This window comes from Moschus berezovskii, chromosome 7, assembly GCF_049115385.1.
Source record: "Moschus berezovskii isolate FMDL1 chromosome 7, NW_MosBer_1.0, whole genome shotgun sequence".
Lineage (NCBI taxonomy): Eukaryota > Metazoa > Chordata > Mammalia > Artiodactyla > Moschidae > Moschus > Moschus berezovskii.
This window is the reverse complement of record NC_142466.1, coordinates 72,441,549-72,460,671: the sequence shown is the minus strand read 5'-3', so window position 1 is coordinate 72,460,671 and position 19,123 is coordinate 72,441,549. Positions and strand designations below refer to the sequence as shown.

At 39.1% G+C, this 19,123-nt stretch overlaps 1 protein-coding gene across 1 annotated transcript in view; it reads left to right on the top strand.

The window, feature by feature from the left end:
* ERP44 (endoplasmic reticulum protein 44) overlaps positions 1 to 19,123 on the top strand; it is a 92,904-nt gene that overhangs the window by 53,228 nt on the left and 20,553 nt on the right. The window contains exons 5-7 of the mRNA XM_055427145.2: positions 12,450 to 12,634; positions 13,892 to 14,007; positions 18,332 to 18,389. Of these exons, the coding sequence (XP_055283120.1) occupies positions 12,450 to 12,634; positions 13,892 to 14,007; positions 18,332 to 18,389 (359 nt within the window). The remainder of the gene's footprint in view (positions 1 to 12,449; positions 12,635 to 13,891; positions 14,008 to 18,331; positions 18,390 to 19,123) is intronic.

Here is a 19,123-nt window from a genome sequence, read left to right as displayed (position 1 = left end):
GCCAAAGCATTGCAGTTTCTAAGTCTCAAAGTGTAACTCTTCTAAGTTTGTGGTTTTTTTCACAGTGGTTCGGTTACTCTAGTTGCTTTGGATTTCTGTAAGACTTTTAGAATCAGCTTGTTAATTTCTAGCCAAAGGGTGTGGTTGAGGGGGGATTGGTGGGGTTTTAACTGGGATGGCTTTGAACCCTTAGACCACTTTGTGGAGAACTGTCATTTTGATAATACTGAATCTTTTAATCCATGAACATTGTATATCTTCCCACTTATTTAGGTCTTTTCTGTTTCTCTTAGCAGTATTTTGCAGTTTTCAGCAATGTATTTGTCTACATGTCTTTCACATCTCTGTCAGATTTATCAATAGGTATTTATTTTTTGATGCTGTTGTAAATGATACTTTTCAAATAACCTTTTTATTTTTGGAACAAATGTAGAGATATATTGTAGAAAAATTGTGAAGATAATACAGTGACCTTCCTTCTACCCCTTAACCCAGTTTATCCTAATGTTGATTGACATTTTACCTTTCCATGGTATATTTGTCAAAACTAAAATTTTAATTTCTGATGTTTGTTGCTGGTATATAGAAATACAATTGATTTTTGTATAATGATCTTGTATATTGGTACTTATTAGTTCTAATAAGGCTTACGTAGATCCCTTGGGAGTTTTTACTTAGACAGTTATGCTGTATGCAAATAAAAAGTTTTACTTCTTATAGTCTTTGTTTCCTTACAGTAGTTTTTCCAGCCAAGTGTACCTACTTGGTGCTTTAGGATTAGTTTCTCTCAGGCAGAAGTTTGATATAAAGTTTCCTATCAAAACCAGAAGGTGACCTCAGAATCAAAATACCATCCTATCCACATAGGTGTTCTTATTAATCACCTGTCTGGTACTGTGGCAACCTGCTCTGTCTTACCTTCTGATACTTAAGTCTGTCTTGCTTCTGGCTCAGTGTGTCACCCAGAACTTCCATTCAAAATAATAGTGTTATTTCTTGGAAAAAAATCTTGTAAAAAAATTCTAGTCAGATTGTTGGGGAAAACCTACTGGAGTTAGGCATGCTATTTGCGTGTATTGTTTCAGTTATCTTCACCACAGCCCCTTGAGTGAGATAGTGTTACTTACTTATTCAGCATTTCATTTATATGGCTGCTCTTTTTAGCGCAGTGTGGGAGGTTTTAGAGATACAGCAATGAGCCAGATACACCCAGAAAGGCAAGAGCAATACACACACAACTGCTCATCAGGCTAACTGTTTTGAAGGGAAGGTTTTAGGTACTATGAGATAATAAGTCCAACTTAGTCTAAGGGTATACAGAGGTCCCCTTGGAGAAGGAAAGAAGGAAGAGTAGGAGTTTTTAAGGGAAATAGAGAAAGAAGAGTGTTTCAGACAGGAGGAGCAGTAAGTGTGAAGTTTCTGAGGTGGTAATGAACGCTGGACTTCCAGAGAGCTGGAGTATATTATTACTTTATGGATAAAGATACTGAAAGACTTAGAGTAAGTGATTTACCGAGGTTACATTGTATATGGAGGGAGCGAGACTGTCCCCAAGAGTATACAGCTTTTATCAGATAACTACAATTTCGAAAATCAAAGTAATTTAAATTGAGGTTTCTCAAAGAAACTGAGAATTCACCCAGTTCCTGTATTAAAATGACTTAAAATGTTTGTTATGAATAATGCAATAGTCTGTTTAAATTATCTATACTGGGTCAGTGTATACATCAAAATGTATTTACTTACATATGATACTATTTCTATTATTGTTTCTGTACTGTGTGGCCCAACCCTCTACTAAGGTAGAAGCCTTTGTTCTGGTACCAGTGGCCTGCTACCGACTTAAGTCATATATAGTTGGGCAAGTTATCTTTAAAAAAAAAAAAATCACTGAACTTGGTTCAGGAGCTGCCATAAAAAGTGTGTGTAGGGGTGAGGAGGGGTGGGTGCGGTTAAATGTTAAATCCAGGTGAGGGCCTACAGGTACTCACTATATTACTTTCTCATCTTTTCTATAAGTTTGAAAATTTTCAAGATAGAAAGCTGTTATAAAAAGTCACTGAACCTATAATTTGTCTAGTTTAGAAAAGAGAGGAGAGCCTTGTTGATTTAGACTTTTTGAGAAAATGTGTGTAAAAGCAGCTTAAATCTGCACTCTACAGGTGTTCTTTGATACTGTTAATTGTAATTTGTTTATTTTCACTGTGATAAGTAATTTTTAACATGATGATTGAATTTAAAAAGGATGTCCTTGAATAGATATTTACTGTCATTTCAAGGAATACTTAGAGCCACTCAATGGCTTTTGAAATCCGAGCCCAAGTTCTCTTAGTGGCTGTCTTTCTCAGTGAAAGCCTCCTGTGTGCAGGGATGGTGGTTGAAGGCATTCTGTGGGTCATGAACTGCCTTCTCTCATCAGCTGCCTTCTCCTGACGGTAGCATCTCTGCAATGCCAGCAGGTACAGTGGAAGGTTGATGTGCCCTTTGTGAGCATTCTTCCATTACCAAGTAGAACTTATGTGGACTTCCCTGGCATTCCAGTGGCTAAGACTCTGCACTTCCAGTACAGAGAGTGCAGGTTCAGTCCCTGGTTAGGGAACCAAGATCCCATGTGCTATGCAGCAAAAAAAAAAAAGAATTTATGCCAGTAACACAAAGATGGCTTAATGTTAGGAAACAGAATAAATCCCATCAGTATCTAAAATGCGGAAAGCCAGCTTATCCTATCAATAAACGCTGAAAGACTTGATAAAACTCAAGACAGATTATTGGAAGAAATTAATGTGGCAAAATGAATGAGCCACGCTTTGCTTGCATTGAATTTTTAAAATCTTTAGTGACTGTGTATTGCTTCCTAACATTTTCGCAAGCTTAAATTGAGGTGTGGCATGTCAGAATTTACCTATTTATCTTAGCCACAAATCTTGTATATTGTCTTGCATTTGGGAATTTCTGCCAGTGTGGTGTTACATATTTTTTATCAGCCCTGCTTAAGAACTGAGAACAAGAGGATACCATAAGAAACAAGCAACATAATTATATAATAATATATACTCACATGCCAAGTGAGTATTTTCAAAGTAGTCCCTGTGGGAGGCAGTGCACGTACTCATTCCTTACCTGGTGGGAGTCCTTAGTTTGGAGTTGTCCTCTGCTCCAGTTTACTAGTTGATCAGGAAAACCCATCTCAGGGCATAATTATAGGTCTGCTGCCCACATTTCTTTCTATCTCTGTCTTTTCCACCTAGCAGCATCCCATGGAATGCTTTCTCTTTTACCTTTATCTCACCTGTTTGTATGGCCTTTTAGGACTTTATTTGAAGGATGAAAGGTTCAGGTAAATAGGTTGAGAACCTGGAACTAGAGGAGAGAAGGCAAGAGTGATGTAACAGGCTAATTTCACTCCATCAGCCCTCTTGTTTCTGTGTATAAGCTGGATTTAGCAGCTTTGATTTCCCTTCCCCACTCTACTTTCTTCCTGCAAAAGGCTAGAAACTGTTAGAGAATTTTAAACTCAGAGTGATGCTGGGGTGACATCAGGAAGCTTCCAACTTTGTTTAAGCTTGCTGCTGTTGCTGCTGCTTAGTTGCTTCAGTTAAGCTTAGCTAATTTTTTTTTGAAATCCCAGTGTAAAGCTTATAGCTTGAAAAACCCTCATCTAGTGGTAGAATTTAGTTCTCCTCCTAAGCCCCTAACTTCTCCATTTGTCGTATTTAAGTAGAAGAGTAGAGGAAAGAAAAAGGGAAAGGAAGTCAGGGCAGTTAAAGAGAGATGGAAGATACAGATAGAGAAACAATCTCTTCCCACAACCCAGAGGGCGTTTATGTCCTGTGATGGCCACTGTGTCCTCCTTCGTTCTGCAGAGGACTGAGCGACTGGGTTCATATTTGTCACAGATCTGACAATTGCCTTTTAATTTCTCCCATCTGGGGGCCCCATAAAAGGAATTGCTACATCTCTGGTGAAGATATATTTATTATTGACTTATTAGAGGATTTCTTTTATACTGATCTTAGAAAATCCAGACTGGAACATCTTTTTGTTACCTGTATTATATATGAAGAGTTTTAAGAATTTCATTTAGGGTTCTAGTCTGGGGACTTCCCTGGTCGTCCAGTTGCTAGGACTCTGAGCTTCCAATGCAGAGGGCCCGTGTTCAATCCCTGGTCAGGGAACTAAATCCCACATGCCACAACTAAAGATTCCACATGCTGCAACGAAGATCGAAGATCCCGGGCTGCAACTAAGACCTGACATAGCCAAATTAATAAATAAATGTTAGGAATAAAAAAGATTCTAGTGTGTGGAAACAATTAGAAATAGTAGTAGCAGCTGTAGTAATATTAATGACAACAATAACAATGGTAAAGTGGAAGCTCTGTAAGAGCAAGGATCTTGTCTTTTTACCCCTCTGTGTCTAGCACTGGATTGACACCTAGCACACAGCTAGTGTTTATTTATAGTTGTTGAATAGATAGATGATAAATAATAGCCAGCATTTATGAACTGTTCCTTTGTAGGTACTTTGTTAAATACTTCAGATAGGTTCTCTGATTACTTCTCAACAATATGATAATGTATTTTTTGCTGTATTTTATCAAGTTTACTTGTTGCTGATTATAAAGCACACTTCTATCTGTAACTGAAAAAAAACCAGAAAAACAAAAATAGAACTATAGCACAGTGTTTTCTTATCACTTAGGATTTTTATGTCGATCCTAAGAGCTATTTTAGAATTACTTACAAATTTGTCACATCATTTATTTATATACCTAAAAAGGGAAACATTTATTCAAGTAATCCTGAAACAGTTTCACATTCAGAATCTGACTCCTGTGCAGTCACTTTCCAATTTTGTCATTGATTCTTGTGTTTTTCCACACAATGTCGACTTCTGTGCCATTTTGAGTGTTTCTAGGATTTTCTTCCAATCTGTTAATACCCAGTTTTGTAAGTACTGATGCTGGCACTTTACTGTTTGACTAACCTTAGAGTCTTTTTTTTCTTTTCTCAATTGAAACATGTCACTGCTAGTTAAGCAACTGTTATTCAAATTCAGCAAGATATAACCAAAATGTTAATAGTGATTTTCCCCAGTGGTAGCTGGATTACAAAATGTTCTCATATCCTTTTGTTTGTTAAGTGTCTGTCTTACAAAATTTGTACATAAGTGCACTATTAAAACTTGCCTTTGCTTCAGTGACAGATCATGATATCACTTGGTCTCATCTTATTCAACCTTTTTTGGGGAGATTGGGAATAAAATTAATCACTTTCCCTGGTGGTCATGCTGCTTTAAGATGTAGGAAGTTCATTCATCTGCCCCTGGTGGGACCAGGTTCTCTGCTGACCTCCAGTGGCTATAGGCTGTATGGCACTGAGCAAGAGATGGGTCAGTAGCTTAGTCATGTCCGACTCTTTGCTACCCCATGGACTATAACTCACCAGGCTCCTCTGCCCATGGGATTCTCCAAGCAAGAACAGTGTAGTGGGTTGCCATTTCCTTCTCCATCAAGAGATAGTCTTGAATGTATTATTTGCTGGTCAGTACAGAACATTCAGGCTTCAGCAGTATGTCAACCGTGAACTCCCAGATGTTCAAGCAGGTTTTAGAAAAGGCAGAGGCACCAGAGATCAAATTTCTAACATCCGCTGGATCATGGAGAAAGCAAGAGAGTTCCAGAAAAACATCTATTTCTGCTTCATTGACTATGCCAAAGCCTTTGACTGTGTGGATCACAGTAAACTGTGGAACATTCTGAAAGAGATGGGAATACCAGACCACCTGACCTGCCTCTTGAGAAACCTGTATGCAGGTCAGGAAGCAACAGTCAGAACTGTACATGGAACAACAGACTGGTTCCAAATAGGAGAAGGAGTACGTCAAGGCTGTATATTGTCACCCTGCTTATTTAACTTATATGCAGAGTACATCATGAGGAACGCTGGGCTGGAAGAAGCACAAGCTGGAATCAAGATTGCTGGGAGAAATATCAATAATCTCAGATGTGCAGATGACACTACCCTTATGGCAGAAAGTGAAGAGGAACTCAAAAGCCTCTTGATGAAAGTGAAAGAGGAGAGTGAAAAGGTTGGCTTGAAGCTCAACATTCAGAAAACAAAGATCATGGCATCTGGTCCCATCACTTCATGGGAAATAGATGGAAAAACAGTGGAAACAGTGTCAGACTTTATTTTTTGGGGCTCCAAAAACACTGCAGATGCTGATTGCAGCCATGAAATTACAAGATGCTTACTCCTTGGAAGAAAAGTTATGACCAACCTAGATAGCATATTAAAAAGCAGAGACATTACTTTGCCAACCAAGGTCCGTCTAGTCAAGGCTATTGTTTTTCCCGTGGTCATGTATGGATGTGAGAGTTGGACTGTGAAGAAAGCTGATCACCGAAGAATTGATGCTTTTGAACTGTGGTGCTGGAGAAGACTCTTGAGAGTCCCTTGGACTGCAAGGAGATCCAACCAGTCCATCCTAAAGGAGATCAATCCTGGGTGTTCATTGGAGGGACTGATGCTAAAGCTGAAACTCCAATACTTTGGCCACCTCATGCGACGAGTTGACTCACTGGAAAAGACTCTGATGCTGGGAAAGGTTGGGGGCGGGAGGAGAAGGGGACGACAGAGAATGAGATGGCTGGATGGCATCGCCAACTCTATGGACATGAGTTTGAGTGAACTCCGGGAGTTGGTGATGGACAGGGGGCCCTGGCATGCTGTGATTCATGGGGTCGCAGAGAGTCGGACACGACTGAGCGACTGAACTGAACTGAACAGAACATTCAGATTTCCACTAGCACTTTTAGGAAAGTACTTTGTAATTGTTCTTGAAGTAGGCAGCACCTTCTCCCAAATACCAGTGTCACTGTCACCTGTCTGCCGTCCAGAACAACTTGAACCTTCCACATAAGAAATTTAGAAGTTTTTATAAGAGCTATAAACAAGTGAGACATTAAGAATAGGAAAATAATTATAGACAACAATATTGTATTAACATCAAACTTGCTAAGAGACTGGATCTTAATTATTCCTACCACAAAAAAGGAATCATAATTATGTAAAGTTAGGAATACTAGCTAACACTACAGTGAGGAGGATCATGCTGTAATACTGCAGTATAGAAATGAATCAACTCATGTCATATGTCAGCTGTATTTCAGTTCTGAAAAAAAGATATACAGTGAAGAAGTCATATGCATAAAATAGAACTTGTTTGAGCAGGTTTAGTCCGAATCTCAAGTAAGCTTATAGGCTTTGTTTCTGATTTTTACGTTTAGGGTTTTATTTTATTGTTGTGGTTTGGTTTTGTTTTGGATTTTTTTTTTTACCACGTTGTGGAAGGGTGTAGTTTGGGAATAGAAAAACACATAAGCAGCAGTGCTCCTTATCCTGGAACCAGAACAGTAAGACCTTTCTATTGAAATCATCTGTCTCTTTTACTCTCTGACATGGATAATCATAGCAGGCAGGGACATTGCTTAGACCAGAGCAAGGGGCACTTCCCTTTTTGGAACCTTGCTGGGCATGAGGATGGCAGGCTGGCAGGCAGAACATATCAAAGAGCAGTAAGTGACCATTGAAGCAGAAGTATGTGCTAATTTTCCAATCAGCAAGCTGTTAACCTTCTTAAATTTATAATTCCTTTGACATCCATTTTAACATTTGATCCATCCAATTAATAATAATTTTTTAAACCCTCCATTTATTATACCCCTTAAGTCATTCTTTATTGTACTGTCAAATGTAACCTTGTAATTATCCTAAAATCACTTCTGACCAAAGCTTGTAAAAAGTCACCTTTATGTCTGAGATTATCGATCAATGCAATTTTAAGGTTATTACTTCTTAGTAATTAAACGTCACTTCTTTATATTGTATACCTGTTGCCATGATGTTGTTTGAGAATTAAGCAAGTGTCTATCCCTCTAAGTCTTTAAGTGTTATTTAATCTTATTTTTAAATCTAAAACTAGGATTTTAAGGCAGCCTAAAGGTTGTACTGTTTAAGTTGGTAAACAGACTCTTATTTCTGCTGGGATTGCTATAGTGGCTTCCTTACTAGTCTTCTTGGTTCTCTACACTGTCAGGTGAATATTTTCAAAGCCCAGCTCTGCTGCTCAGTGACTGCTTATCACAAGTAGGATAAAATTCAGATTCCATTAATTTAGCACTTAATACTCCCTGGAGTCCATCTCCAGCCTTATTTATTTATTTTACTTCTTATATATGCGTATTTGCTATCAGAATACTCTTTTCCCATTATGCCCACTAATTCACCAAGTTAAGGAAGTTGAAAGCATTATATTGTCTCAAGCAGTGCCTCTTGCTATCCATTTTCATACTGATCCCTAGGCCACAAATAGAAAATGGATGTTTTGTAGTTCATTTCTTTCTGAATCTATCTCATGTCCTTTCTGCCAAATCCTTTGGGAATTTAATTTATTGGCACATTAGGCTTAATATGGAATGTACACCTAAATTGAACCTAGTAGGATATATTTTCCCTTCCTAGGACTTGATATTATTGATTAAAAAATTTTTTTGTTGTTGCTATTTTGCTGATAGGATGGTCAAAAATGTATTCTCAGGTAGTTTTAATTTGTTACTTCTTGATTACAACTGAGCATATTTTTATTGGTCATATTTTTATTGATCATTCTTTATGAAAGAAATTGGTTTCTTTCATAAATTGATATCTTAGCCCACTTACTTTTTTTGATGGTCCTTTTGTTACTGCTCTTTATATATTCTGAATATGAATAATTTGTTTCGTAAAATTACTTGGGAAATGTCCCTCTTTTTGTTGTTTTTCTTCTGGAATGGTTGTATAAATGTTCTTAAATGTTTGGTAGAATTTCCCCCAACATATCCATTTTAGTGTTACAGATTTCATTCTAAGTATTGCTTAGGCTGCATGCTGCCAGTTCTGATATGTATTTTCATTTCATTCATTTCAAAATATTTTCCAGTTTCCCTTTGTAATTTCATCTTTAGTCCATGGCATATAAAAGTTACTTTATCCTCATTATGAGTTGAATCATTTGAAACTTGTTGAGACTTTTTCTATGATTAAGTTCAGTTCAGTCGCTCAGTCATATCTGACTCTTTGCGACCCCATGAACCGCAGCACGCCAGGCCTCCCTGTCCATCACCAATTCCCAGAGTCCACCTAAACCCATGTCCATTGAGTCAGTGATGCCATCCAACCATCTCATCCTCTGTCGTCCCCTTCTCTTCATGCCTTCAGTCGTTCCCAGCATCAGGGTCTTTTCCAAGGAGTCAGCTCTTTGCATCAGTTGGCCATAGTATTGGAGTTTCGGCTTCAGCATAAGATCATGGCACTGGTCCCATCACTTCATGGGAAATAGATGGAAAAACAGTGGAAACAGTGTCAGACTTTATTTTTTTGGGCTCCAAAATCACTGCGGATGCTGATTGCAGCCATGAAATTAAAAGACGCTTACTCCTTGGAAGGAAAGTTATGACCAACCTAGATAGTATATTAAAAAGCAGAGACATTACTTTGCCAACCAAGGTCCGTCTAGTCAAGGCTATGGTTTTTCCAGTGGTCATGTATGGATGTGAGAGTTGGAATGTGAAGAAAGCTGAGCGCCGAAGAATTGATGCTTTTGAACTGTGGTGCTGGGGAAGACTCTTGAGAGTCCCTTGGACTCCCAACCAGTCCATTCTAAAGGAGATCAATCCTGGGTGTTCCTTGGAAGGACTGATGCTAAAGCTGAAGCTCCAATACTTTGGCCATCTCATGCGATGAGTTGACTCACTGGAAAAGACTCTGATGCTGGGAAAGACTGGGGGCAGGAGGAGAAGGGGACGACAGAGAATGAGATGGCTGGATGGCATCACCGACTTGATGGACATGAGTTTGAGTGAACTCCGGGATTTGGTGATAGACAGGGAGGCCTGGCGTGCTGTGATTCATGGGGTTGCAAAGAGTCGGACACGACTGAGTGACTGAACTGAACTGATATGATCTTAATTATATAATCTTTTCTCCAAACCTACTTCTGAGAACCCATATTCCATCCTTAACTTCTAATACACCATTTTAGCATTCTTTGATCTTAGGGAAAAAATACAACCTTGACTTACCAAAATAGTGTATTTTTACCTCTTCTAAGGCATAGAAAAGACATTAGAGTGCTTCGGTTCAGTCACTCAGTCGTGTCCGACTCTCCGCGACCCCATGAATCACAGCACGCCAGGCCTCCCTGTCCATCCCCAACTCCCGGAGTTCATTCAAACTCATGTCCACAGAGTCGGTGATGCCATCCAGCCATCTCATTCTCTGTCGTCCCCTTCTCCTCCCGCCCCCAACATTTCCCAGCATCAGAGTCTTTTCCAGTGAGTCAACTCATCGCATGAGGTGGCCAAAGTATTGCAGTTTCAGCTTTAGCATCAGTCCTTCCAATGAACACCCAGGATTGATCTCCTTTAGAATGGACTGGTTGGATCTCCTTGTAGTCCAAGGGACTCTCAAGAGTCTTCTCCAGCACCACAGTTCAAAAGCATCGATTCTTTGGCGATCAGCTTTCTTCACAGTCCAACTCTCACATCCATACATGACCACGGGAAAAACCATAGCCTTGACTAGACGGACCTTGGTTGGCAAAGTAATGTCTCTGCTTTTTAATATACTATCAAGGTTGGTCATAACTTTCCGTCCAAGGAGTAAGCGGCTTTTAATTTCATGGCTGCAATCAGCATCTGCAGTGATTTTGGAGCCCAAAAAAATAAAGTCTGACACTGTCTCCACTGTTTTTCCATCTATTTCCCATGAAGTGATGGGACCAGATGCCATGATCTTTGTTTTCTGAATGTTGATTTTCAAGCCAACCTTTTCACTCTAGTCATTAAACCTTCTGCTTACTTCCCCTCCCCCAATTTATATGTTGCTGTTTTTATTTTATGTTTTATGTCAAACCCCACAAGGCATAATTGTTGCTTTGTATAGTCAATGGTCATTTTAATTTTTAAAAAATTTTATGGAGGTATAGTTGACTTAACTGTACATACCTAAAACATACAAATTAAGTTTTGCCCTATGTGTACACCCATGAAACTGTTAGCACTCATCCGTGTATATATCCTCTGGTACTGTTGTTTGTACCATCTAATCTCCTAGAAAATTAAGACAGTTAACAGTTTATTGCAATTCTGTTTTGTTTTGTAACTGTTAGGAATGGACATAGTGCTAGAGAATTTTCATCTTTTTTGTGCGGCTATTTTTAGAACTCAGTTAAAAAAATTTTTTTTCACCTGTCTTAAGCTACTTATGCTCTCTCAGGTCCCCGTCAGTCTAAAAATGTAGTGCATCTTTTAACATTCTCATACATGTGACTATTATGGCATTTGAGCTTTTACTAGGGCTTTCCTGGTGGCTCAGCAGTAAAGAATCCTGCTGCCAATACAGGAGATGTGGGTTTGATCCCTGGTCAGGAAGATCCCCTGGAGAAGGAAATGGCAACACACTCCATTATTCTTGCCTGAGAAATCCCATGAACAGAGAAACCATGGCAGGTAGTAGTCCATGAGGGTCACAAAAAGAGTTGGACACGAGTTAGGAATTAAAACAAGTGTCTAGAAACCATTGATTTCTCCTATTTGCTACCTCTTAGAAGTAACAGCAAAAAAAATTTAAAGGCTTTTCCATTCTGATTCAGTCTGTATCTTAGTAATTGTGACTCCTAAAAGTGAGATCAGCATACATTTTTACTCAGTTTCTTATTTTGAGACTCTGAACACTAATTTTAATGATTTGTGTGAGAATATACCCTTAGGTAAAGGGATTTTTTTTTTTTTTGGTGTATACTCTGAGTTTTGCTTTTAATTGTATTAGCTTACAGAAAATTTTCATATGTGGGATTATAAATACTGTTTCTAGCCATGAATCTAATAGTTTTAGCCTTTGAGAGTGATTTAAATCTAATTTTCTTTTACTAAATACTATAAGATCCTTACAATATAAAGTAACTTGAATGACTATTTTCAAAATTGGAATTTTGCACATTCCAATTTTTTTTTAGACTGCATCTACAAGAATACTGATATTTGTTAAGAGTTTACTCTTTTATGCATTTGAGTTGTCTCACCTGGTCCTTAAAATAACTCTGTGTGGTAGAAATTATTATCCCTATATAACAGATAAGAAATAAGGCATAGGGAGTTGATGCACCTTGCAAATTCAATAGCCAGTAAAATAGCTTTGGGGTTTAAACTAGGCAGTATACATCTGGAACCTAGCCTCTTAAGCAATATGAACCTTGTCATGATTAGTTTCTTTTTTCTAATGCTGGAAAAGAATTACATGAACCAAAATGTTCTCCCTAAATAATTGTAAGATTTTTACAGCTGGGCTAAAGGGCCCACTGAGACTAAGTTTGAAGGTGAAGTTAATTTTTGTTTTTGTTCTTTTAGCTGATATAGCCCAGAGATATAGGATAAGCAAATACCCAACCCTCAAGTTGTTTCGTAATGGGATGATGATGAAGAGAGAATACAGGGGTCAGCGATCAGTGAAAGCACTTGCAGATTACATCAGGCAACAAAAAAGTGACCCCATTCAAGAACTTCATGACTTGGCAGAAATCACCACTCTTGACGTAAGTCATTGACTTTTGCTGGATCAAATGAGCATAGCCTCCTTGATTCATGTAAACAGATTCTTAGGAAATCAAAGAATCTAGACATTTTCTTATAGTTCACTGCAGTGGATTTTGATGTATACATATACATTACAAGTTGGTTTTTCTTGAATTAATTCTCCAGGGAAATGGTAATGTTTTACTGAACCTTTGAATAAAACGTATAAAGCAATAAAATTGCACTAATTCCATTTATTTGAGGGCAAAGGGTAGCCTGAATTACGAAGAAATAGAAGTTAGTGTCAGGCACTCACAACCATAGTTTCCTTTTTCTGCTTAGTGGCAACCCTCAGGGTCTCTGCTCTCATTACTCCTATAGCAGCAATCTGTATAAATTTTAGTATCTTCTGACCTAACCACCCTTAATGATACATTAACAAGGTCTTTTTCTTTGTACGCCAAGAAGTGTTTTAAAAGCAAACGAAAACAATTAAGTTTGGGCTTCAGACTGTCATTGCTAAATTGTCATTACAACTTGATTCTTACCCTGCTTACAAATGAACAGGTTAGCTAGTTCATTTCATGGATGCTGTTAGAAGACATAAGGCTCCTGGGTCAGAAACAGCAGTTTTCTTGCTCACATCAGAGCAAACAGTGTGAGCATGGTTGCATTTGTTTCCTTGTCCCCCAAGTCCTATGGAGGTGAAAAAGAGCCCAGATGGATCCCTGCTCATAGAGGAGGTTGTGACAGGAGAACCCTGGGCTTGGGAAATATCTGTCTCAGAGCCAGCAGTAAGCCTGCTCTCTGTCCTGGAGGGAGACATCACCTCATACTTCAGCCTCTCTCCCTATAAGCACAACCTTGAGAGATGACCTGGATCAAGAATGGTCAGACTCTTGGATCTTGGGTATACCTAAATGTGTAGAAGTGTGAGAGACCCAAGATGGAGTCTCTGCCAACAGCCACACATTACAAATTGATATATTATTTTAACACACCTTAGAATTAGTCATCTTATTTAGGAAAAAACTGTCACTGATTAAACAGTTATTATTTCTTGAAATTTTAAAATGTTATTAGGAAATTATTACATTAGATGACAGTTCAGACTGTTTTCAACCTAATGTAATCTTTAGTAGTTTTGGATTAGGTGTTAAAAGCTGGTTACACTTCATTTGGAGATAACTGAACAGCAGCAGCTAGGTAAATGAAATAAAATGTTTTTTTAAAGAACTACATATGTTTATAAAGTAATTACATACTTTATTTTACAGCGCAGCAAAAGAAATATCATTGGATATTTTGAACAGAAGGATTCAGAAAACTATAGAGTTTTTGAAAGAGTAGCAAATATTTTGCATGATGATTGTGCCTTCCTAGCTGCATTTGGGTAAGTAGCCTAATTGGTACACTGTGTTGGTGGTTGGGTCAGCTCAGCTGCCATGTTAAATTCTTGTGTGTGGTGGTTTTTTGACGATGACCTCTCATAAAGATTATCTCAGTCCTCTCAAAGTCACCGACAAGTTTTTATGCCTATCTCTGACCTCTCTTTTTAGGAGTTTAAAGTCTGTTAATTATTCTTTCCGTACTATATTTTTCAAAATATAGGTAAGAGGAATGGGGAGAAGGCAATGGCAAGCCACTCCCGTACTCTTGCCTAGAAAATCCCATGGATGGAGGAGTCTGGTAGGCTGCAGTCCATGGGGTCGCTAAGGGTCGGACACGACTGAGCGACTTCACTTTCCCTTTTCACTTTCACACATTGGAGAAGGAAATGGCAACCCACTCCAGTGTTCTTGCCTAGAGAATCCCAGGGACGGGGGAGCCTGGTGGGCTTCTGTCTATGGGGTCACACAGAGTCGGACACGACTGAAGTGACTTAGCAGCAGCAGCAGCAGGTAAGAGGAAAAGGATGGACCAACTTTTCTTCTGTCTTTTCCCTACCTCAGAGGAACAATGCTCCATTCCACAGCTAACCTCTCCACTAGTATCCTTACTGTTGTCCCTTCAAATCCTCTGGGGCTTTGATCCATCAGTTATCCTTGCTTTCTCATGTTTTCAGTTTGACCCTTTTCATGAACTGTTTTCCTTTTCCAAAAGCAGGATTCTCTCATTCCTAATCTGTCTCTTCTGTCTCTTGAACTATTAACTCGTCTCTTTCCTTTCATTCTTAAATTTTTTTCAAAGATTAGTTATGCTTGACTACCCTGAATTTCTCATACTCTAATGGTTCAAATATGTTAACCTCCTGAAAACTTTTACCTCCATTACCCTAAAGAAATTTCTCTCTGCACAGTCACAAAGTGACTTCCTAATTAGCAAATCCAGTGGTCTTTTTTCCAATCTTAGTTCTCTACAATTTCTCTGAAGGATGTGACCCTGAACTACCCTGTCTTCCTTCTGCTGTGTCTGTACTTTACGTTGAATCTCCCTGGTTTGATCCTTACATTTCTGATTTCCCTGGCTTTATATTCTTTTTTTTTTTCTTTCTCTTTCAAAACGGAATCATTCTTATGGTTCTGTCCTTGAGTTTCTTCTCACTGAAAATTATCTCCACAATCCTTTGATGTTTTCCAATACTATCTGTTTTCTTTGACCTGTAACTGATAAGATTCAATTGTAGCACCTTGACTAGTACAATTGTAGTCTTGAGTAGAGCCCAGATTTCAGGCATAGTGTTTCCTCTCCAGTTTGTAACCTTTTCCCTTACTTTAAATGCTTCTGTAGGTTTTGTATGTGTGTTCCATTGTAAGCATTATCAGTGTTTTATGAGGATGGATGGTTGTACAGAGTAAATAATGAAGGAACTTCTCCCTTACGTTTTTTGCATTGCTTTTTCCCTCACTATTCCTCTAACAGTGCAAGCACACTTCATAGTAGAGCATGTATCCTTACTGTCTCTATCCAAAGAGCTTTGTCCAGATATCACCTCAGTTACTAGAAACAATCTGGAGTCAAAACATCCATTTACTGCCCAAACTTCTAATCCATAGATAACATAAGTTCAGTTCAATTCAGTCGCTCAGTCGTGTCCGACTCTGCGACCCCATGAATCACTGCACGCCAGGCCTCCCTGTCCATCACCAAATCCCGGAGTTCATTCAAACTCATGTCCATCGAGTCGGTGATGCCATCTAGCCATCTCATTCTCTGTCGTCCCCTTCTCCTCCCGCCCCCAATCCTTCCCAGCATCAGAGTCTTTTCCAGTGAGTCAACTCATCGCATGAGATGGCCAAAGTATTGGAGTTTCAGCTTTAGCATCAGTCCTTCCAATGAACACCCAGGATTGATCTTTAGGATGAACTGGTTGGATCTCCTTGCAGTCCAAGGGACTCTCAAGAGTCTTCTCCAGCACCACAGTTCAAAAGCATCAATTCTTCGGTGATCAGCTTTCTTCACAGTCCAACTCTCACATCCATACATGACCACTGGAAAAAACATAGCCTTGACTAGACAGACCTTTGTTGGCAAAGTAATGTCTCTGCTTTTTATTATACTATCTAGGTTGGTCATAACTTTCCTTCCAAGGAGTAAGCGTCTTTTAATTTCATGGCTACAGTCAGCATCCGCAGTGATTTTGGAGCCCAAAAAAATAAAGTCTATCACTGTTTCCACTGTTTCCCCATCTATTTCCCATGAAGTGATGGGACCAGATGCCATGATCTTTGTTTTCTGAATGTTGAGCTTCAAGCCAACCTTTTAGTCTCATCTTTCACTTTCATCAAGAGGCTTTTGATTTCCTCTTCACTTTCTGCCATAAGGGTGGTGTCATCTGCATATCTGAGGTGATTGATATTTCTCCCAGCAATCTGGATTCCAGCTTGTGCTTCTTCCAGCCCAGCGTCCCTCATGATGTACTCTGCATAGCAGTTAAATAAGCAGGGTGACAATATACAGCCTTAACGTACTCCTTTTCCTGTTTGGAACCAGTCTGTTGTTCCATGTCCAGTTCTAACGGTTGCTTCCTGACCTGCATACAGGTTTCTCAAGAGGCAGGTCAGGTGGTCTGGGATTTCCATCTCTTTCAGAATGTTCCACAGTTTATTGTGATCCACACAGTCAAAGGCTTTGGCATAGTCAATGAAGCAGAAATAGATGTTTTTCTGGAACTCTCTTGCTTTCTCCATGATCCAGCGGATGTTGGCAATTTGATCTCTGGTGCCTCTGCCTTCCTAAAACCTGCTTGAACATCTGGGAGTTCACGGTTCACATATTGCTGAAGCCTGGCTTGGAGAATTTTGAGCATGACTTTACTAGCATGTGAGATGAGTGCAATTGTGCGGTAGTTTGAGCATTCTTTGGCATTGCCTTTCTTTGGGATTGGAATGAAGATGACCTTTTCCAGTCCTGTGGCCACTGCTGAGTTTTCCAAATTTGCTGGCATGTTGAGTGCAGCACTTTCACAGCATCATCTTTCAGGATTTGAAATAGCTCAACTGGAATTCCATCACCTCCACTAGCTTTGTTCATAGTGATGCTTTCTAAGGCCCACTTGACTTCACATTCCAAGATGTCTGGCTCTAGGTCAGTGATCACGTCATCGTGGCAAACACCTTCTTCCAACAACACAAGACTACACATGGACATCACCAGATGGTCAACACCGAAATCAGATTGATTATATTCTTTGCAGCCAAAGATGGAGAAGCTCTATACGGTTAGCAAAAACAAGACCAGGAGCTGACTGTGGCTCAGATCATGAACTCCTTATTGCCAAATTCAGACTTAAATTGAAGAAAGTAGGGTAAACCACTAGACCATTCAGGTATGACCTAAATCAAATCCCTTATGATTATACAGTGGAAGTGAGAAATAGATTTAAGGGACTAGATCTGATAGAGTGCCTGATGAACTCTGGACAGAGGTTTGTGACATTGTACAGGAGACAGGGACCAAGACCATCCCCATGGAAAAGAAATGCAAAAAAGCAAAATGGCTGTCGGAGGAGGCCTTACAAATAGCTGTGAAAAGAAGAGAAGCGAAAAGCAAAGGAGAAAAGGAAAGATATAAGCATCTGAATGCAGAATTCCAAAGAATAGCAAGGAGAGATAAGAAAGCCTTTCTCAGAGATCAATGCAAAGAAATAGAGGAAAAAAACAGACTAGGAAAAACAAGAGATCTCTTCAAGAAAATTAGAGTTTCCAAGGGAACATTTCATGCAAAGATGGGCTCGATAAAGGACAGAAATGGTATGGACCTAACAGAAGCAGAAGATATTAAGAGGTGGCAAGAATACACAGAAGAACTGTACAAAAGATAACATACTGAATCACAAAAATAGCTAACTAAAATGTCCCTTAAAAAATAATCTACCTTCTACTAAACTATTCTTCAAATGTATGCTTTTCTTCGTGTTGCATAATCTTATAAGTAGGAAAGATGAAAAAGTATGTATTTCAAGTTATAGTTAATATGTTGCAAAACAACTAGAGTATTTCCTACATGTGCTTGCTCAGTTATTTCTAAATCTTTGTGACCCCATGGACTGTAGCCAGCCAAGCTCCTCTGTCCATGGGATTTCCCAGGCAAGAATCCTGGAGTAGGTTGCTATTTCTTATTCCAGGGGATCTTCCCAACCCAGGGATCAAACCCGCATCTCTTGCATCTCCTTGGCAGGCAGATTCTTTACCACTGTGCCACCTGGGATACTTTAGACATATTACTGCTATTATTTTTCTTAAAAAATATTATCACTGTTTCTCTCTTTCTGTTAGGGTTGTTTCAAAACCAGAAAGATACAGTGGAGACAACATAATCTATAAGCCACCAGGGGTAAGTCTCTCTTTCTTAGTGTGTATAATTTAAAATGTAAATATATGTATACTATAATTTGTAGTTTTGCACATGTTAATATTCACAGATTCATAAAGTTTTAGTATTGGAAGGAACCTTAAGACATCATTTTGTGCTAATCCAAACCTTTCAAAGTAAAGATGAAGACACAAGCCCAAAGTCACACAGGCAGTTAGTGCCAGAGCTAGGACTAGAGACCCCCTGACTCCCAGGCCTTTCCCACTTCTACTTCACCTTCACTCTGAGACTCACATTCAAAACAATGCTTCAGAGGTCTGTGGTCATCACTCTAGTTTGAATGAGACTAGCCAAACTCCCACGTCTCCTGGTGTATAAGTTCACCTGGTACTTGCCAAAATACTAAGGAGCGCTAGGTTGTTTTTAACCCTTGGCTAAGAAGTTAAGTGTATCTATACTTAGAAGTAGCTGTTTAGGCCCAGGTGATGGTAACCGCATATAAGAAAGGCAAAACTCACAGTTATTATTACCCCAAATTGACCTAACAGTCTGAAAAAGCTGGCTTAAAACTCAGCATTCAAAAAGCTAAGATCATGGCATCTGGTCCCACCACTTCATGTCAAATAGATGGGGGAAAGCTGGAAGCAGTGACAGATTTTCCTTTCCTCGGTTCCAAAATCACTGTGGACAGTGACTGTAGCCATGAAATTAAAAGATACTTGCTCCTTGGAAGAAAGACTGTGACAAACCTAGAA